This window comes from Canis lupus, chromosome 25 (genome assembly GCF_048164855.1).
Source record: "Canis lupus baileyi chromosome 25, mCanLup2.hap1, whole genome shotgun sequence".
NCBI classification, from domain to species: Eukaryota; Metazoa; Chordata; class Mammalia; order Carnivora; family Canidae; genus Canis; species Canis lupus.
The window spans coordinates 37,419,423-37,433,623 of record NC_132862.1 but is presented as its reverse complement, the minus strand read 5'-3'; the positions used below and the strand labels follow the sequence as shown (position 1 = coordinate 37,433,623).

At 41.9% G+C, this 14,201-nt stretch overlaps 2 protein-coding genes and 1 non-coding gene across 9 annotated transcripts in view; 2 read left to right on the top strand and 1 right to left on the bottom strand.

Moving 5' to 3' along the window:
- The window catches only part of RIMKLB (ribosomal modification protein rimK like family member B), a 171,211-nt gene that overhangs the window by 19,402 nt on the left and 137,608 nt on the right, over positions 1-14,201 (top strand). The gene's annotated exons all lie outside the window — the stretch shown is intronic.
- On the bottom strand, positions 1,282-11,058 carry AICDA (activation induced cytidine deaminase). Its single transcript, XM_072797576.1, has 5 exons — positions 10,900-11,058; positions 4,579-4,726; positions 2,748-3,018; positions 2,383-2,498; positions 1,282-1,999 (listed from the first exon to the last, which is right to left on the bottom strand). Exons 1-5 carry the CDS (start codon positions 11,007-11,009, stop codon positions 1,946-1,948), a joined length of 699 nt encoding a protein of 232 aa, XP_072653677.1. The 5' UTR covers positions 11,010-11,058; the 3' UTR covers positions 1,282-1,945.
- LOC140617762 (U6 spliceosomal RNA) lies at positions 8,605-8,707 on the top strand. Its single transcript, XR_012017930.1, has one exon. It is a non-coding gene; the product is annotated as a U6 spliceosomal RNA (small nuclear RNA).

Sequence of the window (14,201 nt, the reverse complement as noted above, 5' to 3'; positions counted from 1 at the left end):
GGAATCTGATTGTGGCCTTGATTTGCATTTCCCTAGTGACTAAGGATGTTGAGTACCTTTCATGTGCTTATTACCCATTTGTATATTTTTGGAAAATGTGTATTCAAATCTTTTGGTCATTTTTAAGTTAGGTTTTTTATGTTCTAAGAGTTCTTTGTGTATTCTGTCTACTAGACTCCTACTGGGTATATAATTTATAAATATTTTCTCCCATTTTGCAAGTTGTCTTTTCACTTCTTACTACTGCCTTTGTACAAAAGCTTTTAATTTTAACGAATCCAATTTCTCTATATTTTTCCTTCTGTTGCTTGACTTGTCATATCCAAGGTTGTGAATATTTTCACCTATGTTTCCCTCTAAGGGTTTTATAGTTTTAGTTCTTAAATGTAGGTATTTGGTAAATTTTGAGTTGACTTTTGTATAAAGTATGTGGTAGAGATCCAAAGTAATTCTTTTGCATATAGATATCCAGTTGTCCCAGCACCGTTTGCTGAAAAGGATTATTCTTTCTCCTATTGACTGGTCCGGGCACCTGTTTGAGTGAATGCACAACACAACTGTGTATTTAATTTGTCCTGTGGATCTACTTATCAGCATTGCAAGAGTTGCTAGGTAATAAGTGCACAGTGAGGGCAGCCTGGGTGGCTCAGTGGTTTGGCCCCACCTTCAGCCCAGGGTGTGATCCTGGGGACCTGGGATCGAGTCCCACATCGGGCTCCCTGCGTGGAGCCTGCTTCTCCCTTGCCTGTGTCTCTACCTCTCTTCTCTCTGTGTCTCTCATGAATAAATAAATAAAATCTTTAAAAAAAAATAAGTGCACAGTGATGGTTATATTGACTATTTTTCTCACAGTCAAGGACAGTTGTTATGAATAGGCACTCTCTGCCATACTGGCTCCCTACATTTTGCTGGATAAAACACTATTTCTTTGCAACGTTCTGCCATCCTTCCTTTCCAAATATTCTTTTTTTTTTATTTTTTAATTTTTTTATCATACTCTCTTACACAGTGAGCATTTCTTTGAGAGAAGCATCACATACATACAAAAAATAGGAAAGGTTGGCCTGGTTGGCATTGTTCAAGTTAAGAGACCCACTGGAGAGAACTGATTTTTCTCTTCTCAACATTGAGACAACTCCTTTCCAAGTGTTACCTAATCTTATATGTGAAATTTGTGGTTGTGGTTTCTGACCTACTGACTTCTTTAAAGGGATTTATGTTTCCAGATGTGTCAGTTGAGGCATCAACTAATTTTAGAGTGTCTTCTTCACAGTCCTCATATTCATTTCAAGAACCTTTATTATAAAATAGCCTGAAGGTGATCATGCATATTTTATACCAAGAAAAATTGTCTTATGTACAAACGAAAACATATCTCAGACAATGAAAACATACAGCACATGCTTATATATTAATGCCTTTGTTAGATGTTTTGGGATTACGATCCCCCAGGTCCTTTCATTAGGAGGTCTATAGAGATCATGGACTGGTAAAAGTTTGTTCACTTGAAAGCGAGCTCCAAAGGAAGAGTAGAAAAATCTATCACTAATATTGAGAACTCCGTCTGAATCAAATAACAAAGGATACATATTATAAAAACATTTGATCTTCTCACCATGCTTTTAAGGTTTGTTTCCTCCCCGCCTAAGAGTCTTAGAACAGGACACTTTCGGTGCTCCCCGACCATGCAATTCGGTCGTTTCCCAGTAGGGGACGCTGTTGCATCAAAAACTGCACCACTTGCAGCCTATAACCCTGTTGGGCCTCAGTTCCTTCTGTACTTTCAAGACTTGTTTCTTTTTTTTACAAAGTCCTGTATATGAATATTTTCCTCTCTAGACTTTGAGAAAGTGAGAGTTGAAGAAAAACAGAATTCTTGAGATTATCCTTTTACCCACTGTCCTCATAGATGGTTCACTGTATGTGACATTCTTGGAGGTTGGTATCAAAGTCCCAAAGTACGAAATGCATCTCGTAAGTCATCAACCTCATACAGGGGCTGTTGAGAAAGAGAAATAAACTGAGTGGATGAATTTGTAACATTTTGTTGGGCAGTGAATTCTGGGGAATAGGAAAAGGAGAGGCTAGAATCCTACCAGGAGAAAACCACAATCCTGCGGGGAGTCTCAAGGAGACGCTTGTGGGTGATGAGAGGGGACCCGAAGGGCTGTCGGCAGAGGGCTCGGAGTCGTGAAACAACAGATGAGCAAACTCAGAGGTGGGAGAAAGGACTATAAGGCATACAATGAGGGGGAAAAGAGATACCCACACACTCATGCACGGATGACAATGTAAAGAATGTAAGAGAGGAAAATAGAAGTAGCTCCAGGAAAAGATGGCTTTGGAGAGAGAAAGAAAACGAGAAGCAAAGAAGCCCCTTACCAAAAGAATGCGTCGAAGCTGTCTGGATAGTCGAACGGAATTTTCGTGCAACCCCTCCCAGGCTTTGAAAGTTTTTTCACGATTTTCCACAAAAGTATTCCAGCAATAAAAATAATCTTTAAAAAGGTAGGGGAACGGGGCAGAAGATAGTTCAGATCCCACACGTAGAGGAAAGAAAGGGAACCCTGCCCCAACCCCTTCTAAGTCGCATTTCCCCCAAAGCCTAGTATCCAAGCCCTTAATGCCCTTCCTCCTGTTCCCGTCCGGGTTTTGGCTGAATTCCGCGCCCCCCCCGGCCCCCCGCCCCGGCCCCCAATTTTCCGCGGTCTGAGCTGCGGTCCCGAACCGCCAGGTCCCCCGCGCACCCTTGAAGGTCATGATGGCGATCTGGACGCCCGCCCGGTGCAGCCGCCGCAGCCCCTCGGGCTCCGCCTTGCGGTCCTCGCAGAAGTAGAGGCGCGCGGCGAAGATCCTGAGGCTGAGGTTGGGGTACCCGCGCAGGAAGTCCGCCACGTGCCGCGCGCAGTCGTAGCAGGGGCTCCAGGACGTGAACCAGGTGACGCGGTAGCACCGGCCGGGGTCCAGGTCCCAGTCGGAGATGTAGCGGAGGAAGAGCAGCTCCACGTGGCAGCCCGACTGCGGACAGAGCAGGGGTGGGGGCGTTTACCGGCCTCGCCGGCGTGCGGGGCCTTTACGGTCCCTCGTTCCTCTGCCTCCCACGGTCGCCTTTTTTGGGGTGTCTGCCCTTTGCGGGGGCTTTAGGTTACAAAAGGGCTATGCATTTTCTGTGGAGCAGAAAAGCAGGAGGATGAGATGCATCTGTCTAAAGTAGCATCGCACTATCCGGAGTTTGGAGTGCTGGCCTGCCACGTCCCCACCCCCCCACCCCCCTTTTTTTTGTTTTTTTTTGTTTTTTTTTTTTTCTTGCGCCTTTGAAGAGAAAGAAAATGTTCTGGAAGGGCCCAGGGCTGTAAAACATTGCGGAAATACACCAGACCACTGGTGGACGCAGGAAACAGGCTGGGAGGACTGAAAGGGGTAAAGTAGGCTATGCTCAGGCCAACAGAGGGGTTTGTAAGAGAAATAATAGGCGCTGCTCTGGGTTCAGAACCAATTAAATAAGGTGTTTGCTATCCTGTGATCCCTGGGATTGTAATATAATCGCGCAATAGTGAGCTATAGCAAGTCTGCTTAGTATTGCAGAAAAGTCGTTAGTCCTAGAATCTGAAGATCTAGGTCCATTTCCTTGGCATCACCACTCCGGTGAGTGGGACAACTCACCCAACTCTTGAATCTTCTAAGTCCTTACCAGTAAAATGGGCTGGTATCGTGGCGATTAAATGAGAAGGATCAAAGGGTTGGTAACAGCAAAGCCTTCTCTACTTAGAATGTGTCACCAAACAGGAAAGAGATTAGAATGTGGAGCAATTGCAGTGAGCTAATTTACACAATACAAATGGGGGCAAAGGAAATTGAATAGTAAGATAAACACTTTAAGAGGAGAGCCAGACAACGTTCTTCTACCTATGGATTCTTCCCTGGATCCCACCAAAATCAGATGTCACTGCCTGTTTTGAGACAGAAAATATTTATTGGCAGAAGCTTATGGAAACCCATCTGAACATGGTGAAGTCGCTTGGAAATGTAATTCTCTGATCTCCTAGATGCTGAGATTGATTTAACTAATCAACCAGTCGCAGCTTCCGTGGTATTCTAGGTCTCACCATACTGAATGCACTCCTTGGCCTACGGTCTATTTGAGCAAGAGGGACTGGAAATTATTTGGAAAACAGAATTGAGTCATTAATTGTTCCTTTTCCTTAATTCTCAAAAATTCTTAAAAACTTGTTTTTACATTTAAACTTTAGCTTGAATGAGCTGATAACATTTTTCCAAACCAAAAGGCTCTTGCGTTTGATTTCCTTAATCTCAAAGGTAGTTTGGATGCTGGGGAAAGGGAAGGAAAATTTGGGGGCAGTTACTCTTGGCACTGATGCAAGGTATGGCAGTAACGTGCCAACATGATTGGGGAGGACATAAGATGGCATGCTTTGGGGCATACCTAATGTAATTCCATGGACATATAAAAAACAAAGATTTGAGGAATCTAGTGGAGACCTAAACCTGAAACAGCTGAAAAGCTGCGGATGGTTCTGAAAGCGCCTGCAGTCTAGCTTGGAAGCAAATAACTGATACCTTGTTTCGAAGGTGACCAAAGTCCAGAGAAAAGGAGGTGGCACTATCCCGCCGCTTCACCACGTAGCACAAGTAAGTCTCATGGCGACCCTTCGCCCAGCGGACATTCTTGAAATGGTAAAGAAACTTCCTCTGCTTCATCAGGAGGCTGTGGATGAGGAGAGGGAGGGACATGCAGAAGCACAGCTCATTCTCTGGTCACTCCTGGCTTTTCTTCAGCTTTTTAAAAAAATCTGTGATGGCTTGAGCCAAACCAGAGAAGATTCTCTTCCTTACTTGGCTGGCTGCGTGAGACCTACTGAACTTGGAACCCTTTTCGTGCTTATATTTAAGACCAAAGGACAGGTAGTCAGAACCCCCAAACCATAGGAACTCACAGGACCGTCTGCTCCCACAGCTGTCCGTTAGATGTGGACAACTTGGACACTTATGAACTTGGTCCTCGGTTCTATAATTATTTTTTCAGAGATCTCCCCCTCCCCAACTCTACCTAAATGTCCAATAGGCACTTCAGACTCAACATGGTCAATACAGTAGTCCTAAACTGTCCCCTGTCCTGACCTTCCTGTCTCCTTACTTTTCCATCTCAAGTAACCAGGCTCAAAGCTTGGGGTCATCTATGATTCTTCTCCTTCTTTGTTCCTCATATTTAAGTAATGATCTAAATTTGATGCAAATTTCCAAATATTTATTTTTTTCTAGTATTTTTATTTTTTACTTTTATTTTTTAAGATTTTATTTATTTGAGAGTGTGAGAAAGGGAGTATGAGAGGGAGGAGGGTGTGAGGGAGAAGCAGACTCCCCATTGAGCAGGGAGCCCGGTGTGGGGCTTGATCCTGGGACTCTAGAATCATGACTCAGGCTGAAGGCAGATGCCCAACTAACTGAGCTACCCAGGTGCCCCAGTATTTTTATTTTTTATTTCATTTGAGTTTTTAAAATATTTTATTTGAGAGACAGTGCCCACAAGCAGGGGGGAGGGACAAAGGGAGAAGGAGAAGCAGACTCCCCGCTGAGCAGGGAGCCCAATGCAGGGCTCCATCCCAGGATCCTGGGATCGCACCACCTGAGCCACCCAGATGCCTCAGTATTTTTATTTTTTAAACGTCCGAATATTTCTTGAGTTTGTACCTACACTATTTCCTGTTTTCTGCTTCCATCCAAGCCCACACCTTCTTTCTATCTCTTGTCCTGGCCTCTCAGTTGATCTGTCTGCCCCTAGTCCCTCAGAAAGAATATTCTCCATGCTGTGCCAGAGTGATCTCACAAAAACCCAGGAGTGACCATGTTATTTCTATGCTGAAAATCCCTAGTGAATTTCTTCTGCTCACAGGATAAATCCCAAATTCTGATGTGGTATTTAGGCCAGTTTTTACATTTGATCATCAATCTGCATTTCTAGCCTCCTTTCCCACTACTTTTCCCCTTCCCGTCCCTGTCTGCTGTTGGCTGTACAGCCGAATCCCTGGCACTGGTGTCTGATTCTGAGGCTTTTTCTTTCCAGTCACCTTGTTGCTGTACTTGCTCTCAGTGAATGCTTTCCTACCTTTTGCCACTGGACAAAACTCAGATCCTTCAAAGCTGGCTCACAGTTCAACTCTTCTTTCTCACTACTACTATTCCAAAATTTCTAGGCAAAAAATCAAACACTAGTAGCAACAAAAAACTCTCCTGTACTTTTTGTTTTCCAGGTTATCCCTATCAAAGCCCTCATGTTCTGTCACAAGTTGATCACTGACATCTCTGTCTCCCCAATTAAACTGTGTTCAGAGGCACAAAGTGTCACTTTATGAGAAATATTTCTTTTAATATAAGAGTAATACTTGACTGTTGTTAACTTGTATAACACAAAAAGTTGGAGGTTTTATGTGTAAAAAAATTTTTTAGAGGTTTTATTTATTCATGTGAGACAGAGAGAGGCAGAGACACAGACAGAGGGAGAAGCAGGCTCGATGCAGGGAGCCTGATGTCGGAGTTGATCTCAGGACCGGGATCACGCCCTGAGCCAAAGGCAGATGCCCAACTTCTGAGCCACCTGGCATCCCTATATGTAAAAATATTAAAGAATTAAAATTTAGGGGCATCTGGGTGGCTCTATCGGTTAAGCATCTGACCCTTGATTTTGACTGAGGTCATGATCTCAGGGTTGTGAGATCAAGCCCACATTGGGCTCCCCACTCAGTGGGGAGTCTGCTTAAGAGTCTCTCTCTTTCCCTCTGCCATTCCCTCCCACAACTAGCACACACACACACTCTCAAAACCGTTAAAAAATTTTATATTTAAAAAATCTAAAATTTAAGATACAGTGTCTTAAAGATATTTGGATGTATCTAATGACAGTTACTATTAGAATTTTTGTTTTCCTGGGAATCGCTGGGTGGCTCAGCGGTTCAGCGCCTGCCTTTGGCCCAGTGCATGATCCTGGAGTCCTGGAATTGAGTCCCACATCGGGTTCCCTGCATGGAGCCTGCATCTCCCTCTGCCTGTGTCTCTGCCTCTCTCTCTCTCTCTCATTCTCTCTCTCTCTCTCATGAATAAATAAATAAAATCTTTAAGAAAAATTTTTTTGTTTTCCTAATCTTTTTACAGGCATGTTTACATGATTTTGATTATACTGATTTTGTATGCAATTTTGCATTGTTTTTTTTTTTTAAGATTTTATTTATTTATTCATGAGAGACACAGAGAGAGAGAGAGAGAGAGAGAGAGGCAGAGACACAGGCAGAGGGAGAAGCAGGCTCCGTGCAGGGAGCCCAACGTGGGACCGATCCTGAGGCCCCAGGATCACACCCTGGGCTGAAGGTGGCGTTAAACCACCAAGCTGCGGGGGCTGCCCACATTCTGTTTTTTAACTTGGCAACATAATCTAAATATTACTCTGTGTTGCTCACATGCAGGGACTGGTTGCTCTAGCTTCCTCATGCCTAACCGTGTTTTGCATGTCATATGCACTAAATTGAACTGAATCTGTGGCAATACTCTCGACTAACCAAAGTTTCTTTGCAGTTGTGGATATAACAACCTATACAGTGTGGTTGATACCAAAGCCCTAATGATGTCTCTGGTGTTTGTCCCAGGTCTTTTCCAGAAATGTATTTATCAAGTTGTGGAGGTAATGCTGCCACCTAATGGCATTGGCCAGAAGTGCAGTAAACTTGTAAAAGTGAAGACCTAAGAAGGATTTGAATACGGTTTGCTGGCAAGAGAATTGAAACTTTTTTTACCTTTATTTATTTTTTTAACATTGAGGTATAATTTACATATGCCACCAATTTAAAATGTGTGATTTTATGAGTACTGGCAAATGTAAACACCCAAACTGCAACCACAGAACATTTCCAGAGCACTCCTCCCCACAGTTTGCTCATTCACCTTTTCAATCAGTTCTTCCCCACTCCCCTAGGCAACCACTAATCTGCTTTCTGTAACTTTACATTACTATCCACTTCCTAGAAGTCATTACAAGTCCTACATTATCTCTTCCTTTGTGTCTGACTTCTTTCACTTATCATAATGACTTTGGAATTCTTTTATAGTGTTGCATGTGTCAGTAGTTGGATCCTTTTTACTGCAAAGTAATATTCCATTACATGGCTATTGCACATTTATCCATTCACCTGTAGATGGACAGTTGGGTTGTTTCCACTTTGGGGCTATTGTGAATAAAGTTTCTACAAACATGGAGCAGCCTTAGGGCATACATATGTTGAGAATTAATTTTTATGTACTGCATGTGATAGGCCCTGAATTTAAAAGTTAAATACCCAAGCATCCACCTTATTAGGTAAGCAAGGATGAGCTTTTTATAGCTGTCTCAATTTAAATGTCGCGCTTCACACACATGAAGCTTATTGAAATACACTTTAAGTCCTCAGAGAACTAGATTTTGTCATCAGTATACACATATCAAACATTATAAAAATTGTTTAATATTTTTTTAGAATTAAAAGTTAGCAGGAATCTGAAATGAATGCTAACAATGATCTAATAACTATTGGCTTTAATTTAAAATGATAATTTTACTGCTTGCTTTGGCAGCACATATACTAAAATTGGAATGATACTGAGAAGATTATCATGGCCCCTGTGCAAGGATGACATGCAAATTCATGAGGCATCCCATATTTTTTTACCAAGATCATAAGTTTTGATGGTGAAAACATGACAATAAATTTTCATATACCAAAATATAAAATAAAATACAACAAATTGATACTTTTGTAGTAATCATCATAGCACTTACCACCATTACTATTACTGTTGTGACATAATTAGCAAATAATCCTTAGCATATATAAACCGAATGCATATTAAGTGCTTAATACAGCAGTAAAAGGGAACAGAATCTCTTGGAGCTCAGTTTTAAGTAGATTAAGCATCATTCCTTACTGATAAATTTCTTTAAACAGGTAATCTACCCTCCTAGGCTATATGGCTGAGAAAGGGATGGAAACGGGTACTGTATAATGCACACCAGGCCATACGAAGATGATCTACTACTTGGAGAAAGAAAAGGTGTTCTGGGAGTATAGGAAAGGACATGGCATAGGTCAGGGAATTCAGATGGACTTTTGCCTTCTGCCTTACATGAAAATATGTAGGTATTGTTTCTATCAGAAGTGATCAGTCACAGTGAAGCAGATTGGTTGACTATGATCCTTTAATTAACTTCCTTGGTCCAATCACTTTCCTTCAACTATAGCTAGGAGCCGGGTTTCAAGTACCCTGTTCTCTTAGTTTCTCTTTTGGGTACAAAGGACTTTGTAGAGGCAGTTTTTCAAGCTCACAGGTTGACAGCTGCTCTAGACAGCTGTGTTCTGTGAGGCAGAACATTGCCGCATCCCCAGCAACGCAGACCAGAGACAAATGGGTTAAAAATAATCGTGACCAAGTCCTCTCCTGTGGTGTGCCATCACTAATGCCCTCTGTAGGTCTTATTTTCCCTAATCATAATTATGTATTTCCCTTTTTGTCCTGTTGAATCTCATCTTTTTCCCTTTTGCCTTTGAATTCTAACTATTAATCATTGCTTTGCATTTCATTAAGTACAAATATTTTCATTGAACCCTTTGCCTCTGATTTATACCTCAGATTAATTTTCAAAGTCTCAGTGCAAGCTGGGCAGACATTTAACATTTTTACCCAAGAAAATTTTCTGAAGAAAATTTAGGCTTCCATTAAAAAATCATAATTCTGGTGGCACTTGGCTGGCTCAGCCAGTGGAGCGTGCAACTCTTGATCTCAGGTTTGTCAGTTCGAACCCATCTGTTGGGTGTACAGATTACTTCAAAATACAATCTTTAAGAAAAAAAACGCCTTAATTTAGTAGTGTAATTTCTTTGTGAAGGAGTTAAATTGAGTTAAAGTATATGGATTAGATAGGACTCTCATGTTTGTAGTAATCATAAAAGCAGGAATAAAATAAGTTGTGATAATTGTCATAAACTGCATGTGAAAATCTTACAAAATACATTTTAAGAAATAAGTTGAGGGGATGCCTGGGTGGCTCAGTGGTTGGGCATCTGCCTTCAGCTCAGGGCGTGGGTGTGATCCTAGGATCCAGGATCGAGTCCTACATTGGGGAGCCTGCTTCTCCCTCTGCCTATGTCTCTACCTCTCTCTGTCTCTGATGAATAAATAAAGAAATCTTTAAAAAAAAAAAGAAATAAAAAAAAAAGAAATAAGTTGATGTCTGAAGAACTTGGAAAACTAGGTAGATAGTAAAAATGCCATTAACTGCCTAGCAATTGTACCTATAATGTTAACTTATTGCCTGAGGTCTTCTTCCCGTAGTAGATACATTGCATCATAGAAACTTGTAAGCAGTTTTTAATATTGGCATTAAAAAAATAATTTCCTTATTTATTTGTAAGTAAATGATTCAGTAAAGGTTCCCTAGGAAAGTTTACAAGTCCTTTTGTGGTAGAATATTTACAGAATTATTATTATAACTTCCACTACTGTTTTTAGTATAGACATTCTTGCTATTACCTTTCACAATTTGAATCTCTAAACACGTGCTATATTAAAAAAAAAAGCATTTACTATGTCAATATTATTATCATAAATTAGTTCTAATTGCAGAACATGGCCTTACATGGCACATAACTGTTCTTTTGAATATGGAAGAGAGACAGAACCAAGAGAATTAAGCAGAGAGCTTGTAAGATCTGAACAGATGAGACAGATCCTGAAAAATGAATGTGCATATTGACCAAGCAGTGAGTCAGATAGTGAGAGGAGAGAAAGGGACCCATCTGAAAACTCAGATTTGCTCTAAGAGAAAAGTCAATGCCACCACCCGTGAGGAGACTGCTTTACCTGTCCATAGTGGATTCCAGAGTGTCTTTCTTAGTCTTAGGCCAAGGAGGGCTTGCCTCAAGTTCTGCTGCTTCACTGATTCTGTCTGGCAAGGCATTGGCCCCACACATTCAAATTTGAGCTTGCCCTCTTTGGCTCCTCCCCCCAAGGCATCATCACCTCCAGGTACCCCAACAGCCTTCCTCCTGTTTGGGTCAAAAAAACATAGGCGGGGCTGTCATAGGCAGAGTCATGTAAGTAAGTGATTGCTTAATGTATAGGTTCCTTTAAGGCTGCATCTCTAAAAATCCAGTCTATGCTCCACAGGTAACAAAGATCAGGAAGGAGATCGCAAAAGAGTAATTTTTGCTGGGGCACCTGGGTGACTCAGTGATTGAGTGTCTGCCTTTGGCTCAGGTCGTGATCCTGGGGTCCTGGGATCGAGTCCTGCATGGGGCTCCCCCCCCGGGGGGCCTGCATCTCTCTACCTACATCTCTCTGCTGCGTCTCCACGTCTCATGAATAAATAAATACAATTTTTTTTAAAAAGAGTAATTTTTGCCAAAGCTGTCTTTTCCACGAAAGCCATATGTTTTGAAGTCAGAAGGAGCGGCATCCCAAACCATTAAAAAGAATGTTCATTTCATTAGACAGAGTCGACATCTAAATGACTGCCTTGAACTTGGAAAACAGTTTGGGCTTTTCAAATAAAAGGCTTTAAATTCCTACCCTTGGGATGTCTGGGTGGCTCAGCGGTTAAGCATCTGCCTTCAGCTCAGGGCGTGATCCTGGAGACCTGGGATCGAGTCCCACGTCGAGCTTCTGGCATGGAGCCTGCTTCTTCCTCTGCCTGTGTCTCTGCCTCTCTCTGTATGTCTCTCATGAATAAATAAATAAAATCTTTAAAATTAATTAATTAATTAGTTCCTATCCTCATACGATTTGGTCTATTAAAGGTTTTGCTTCTCCCTCCTACCTCAGTCTACATGCGTTCTATTACTTCATTCGGTAGAAACTTAATACCAGAAAGAAAGAAAGAAAGAAAGAAAGAAAGAAAGAAAGAAAGAAAGAAAGAAAGAAAGAGAGAGAGAAAGAAAGGAAAGAAAGAAAAAGAAAGAAAGAAAGAAAGAGAAAGAAAGAAAGAAAGAAAGAAAGAAAGAAAGAAAGAAAGTTACTACCACACTACATGATAGAAATTGTGGTTTCCATGCACTGGTAATACAATGGTGAGTAAAGCAGCTAGGGTCTCCTCCCTTCCTCAAGGCTTTAAACACCACCTATACATTGATTCCCAAATCTGTAGCTCCAGCTTGGACCACTTCCTTGAACTCAAGACAAATGCACACCACTTCTGCCTCAGCATCTTCATTTAAATATCTGATGGGCATCTCAAACATGCCTCAACCTGAGCTCCTGTTCTCTCTCTCAACACACCTGTTCCTTTTGCCACCTTTCCTATCTTGATGGCGATGTCATCCCTCCCACTGCTCAGACCAATGTGGCAGCCTTCCTTGTTTGCTTCTCTTCCTCTTAATGTCTTAATTATCAAATCCTGCTAACTCTACTTGCAGAATAAACCCAGAATGGACCACTTTTCAACACCCCCAGGTCCAAGCAACCCAGATTGCTGCATTTAGCTTCCCCACTGGTTTTCCTGCTTCATCCTCCTTCAATTACAGGCTGTTCTCCACACAAGAGTCAGATTCATCCTTTTGAAACCCTTTAGATTAGGGGTGCACAGGTGACTCAGTTGGTTGAGCATCCCCCTTCAGCTCAGATCATGAGATCAGGGTCCATGGTATTGAGGCCCGTGTCAGGCTCTGCTGAGCAGGGAGTCTGCTTCTCCATCTCTGTCTGTGCTCTCACTCTCTCTCAAATAAACAAAATATTGAAAACCTTTAGATCATGTCACTCCTCTATCTAAACTCTCCCTGTCTCCCCATTCTCTCAGTTATAGCCAATATCCTAACAGGACTCCTAAGACCCTCTGCCATCTGCTCCTGCTTTACCTCTAAACTCTCACCCTTGGGGAGCCTGTCTGGCTCAGCTGGTAGGGCTTGCAACTCTTGATCTAGGGGTTATAAGTTTGCTTTCCATATTGGGTGTAGAGATTACTTTAAAAAATAAAATCTTAAAAAAATTCACCTTCATCTCTCCTTTCCTTACTTACACAAAGAACACACACTCCTGCCCCGGCCTTTGCACATACTGACCCCCTGCCTGGAGTGCTCTTTCCTTGTTTATCATTACGCATTTAAAAAAATTTTTTTTAAATTTTAATTGCAGTATAGCAAATATATAGTATTGTATTCATTTCAGGTTTTTAAAAATATTTTATTTATTCATGAGAGAGAGAGGAGAGAGAGAGAGAGAGAAAGAGACATAGGCAAAGAAGCAGAGACAAGCAGGCTCCATGCAGGGAGCCCGATGTGGGACTTGATCCCGGGATTCCAGTATCATGCCCTGGGCCAAAGGCAGGCGCTCAACAGCTGACCCACCTAGGAGTCCCCATTTCAAGTGTTATATCATCAAAGTTTGATTTCCTTGTTTATGTCTTTACTCAAATATATCTTTGTAGTTGAGACTTTTCCTGGTGACCGCATCTAAAATGCAAGGAGCTGGATGCAAGACTCGAATCTGGATTCCGGGATCACTGAATTGTTGGAGAAATCCAAGGGAATAATACTATGTGAGAAGTCACAAATAGGCTAATTTTGTCTCTTATAGTTTAGGAAAGAATTTTGAAGGACGCCTGGGTGGCTCAGTGGTTAAGTGTCTGCCTTTGGCTCAGGTTGTGATCCCAGGGTCCTGGGATGGAGTCCCCATCAGGCTCTCCACAGGGAGTCTGCTTCTCCCTCTGCCTATCTGTGTCTCTCGTGAATAAATCAAATCTTTTAAAAAAATTTTTTTGAAAAAGTTAGTTTCTTCACAAGGCTCTGCTCAAGACCACACCTCATTCCTAGTTTTGTTCTCCTGCTGTCCAGTCTACTCCTCTTGGTCGAAAAGCCTCTTTTTCTCACTTCCACGGGGAAATTCTACCTTGTATTCTCCTGGATTATTCTTACTCATGGGTCCATTTCCTATCTAGACATTTGTTTCTCCAAATCTTTATTTCTGAAACAGATTCTGAGGGCACCAGAAAAATGATAACCACTCACCTTTGGCACTCTGAATTCCATAGAATGGTTGAATGGGGAAAGAAGGGGAGGGCACTTCACAAATTCCTCTGCAGAGACTACAGTGAGGCAGGGCCATGGACAATCTGATCCCTTTAAGTTAGGTTGTCTCCTCAGATATGGGTTGGGCCTTTACCCTATTTTCAT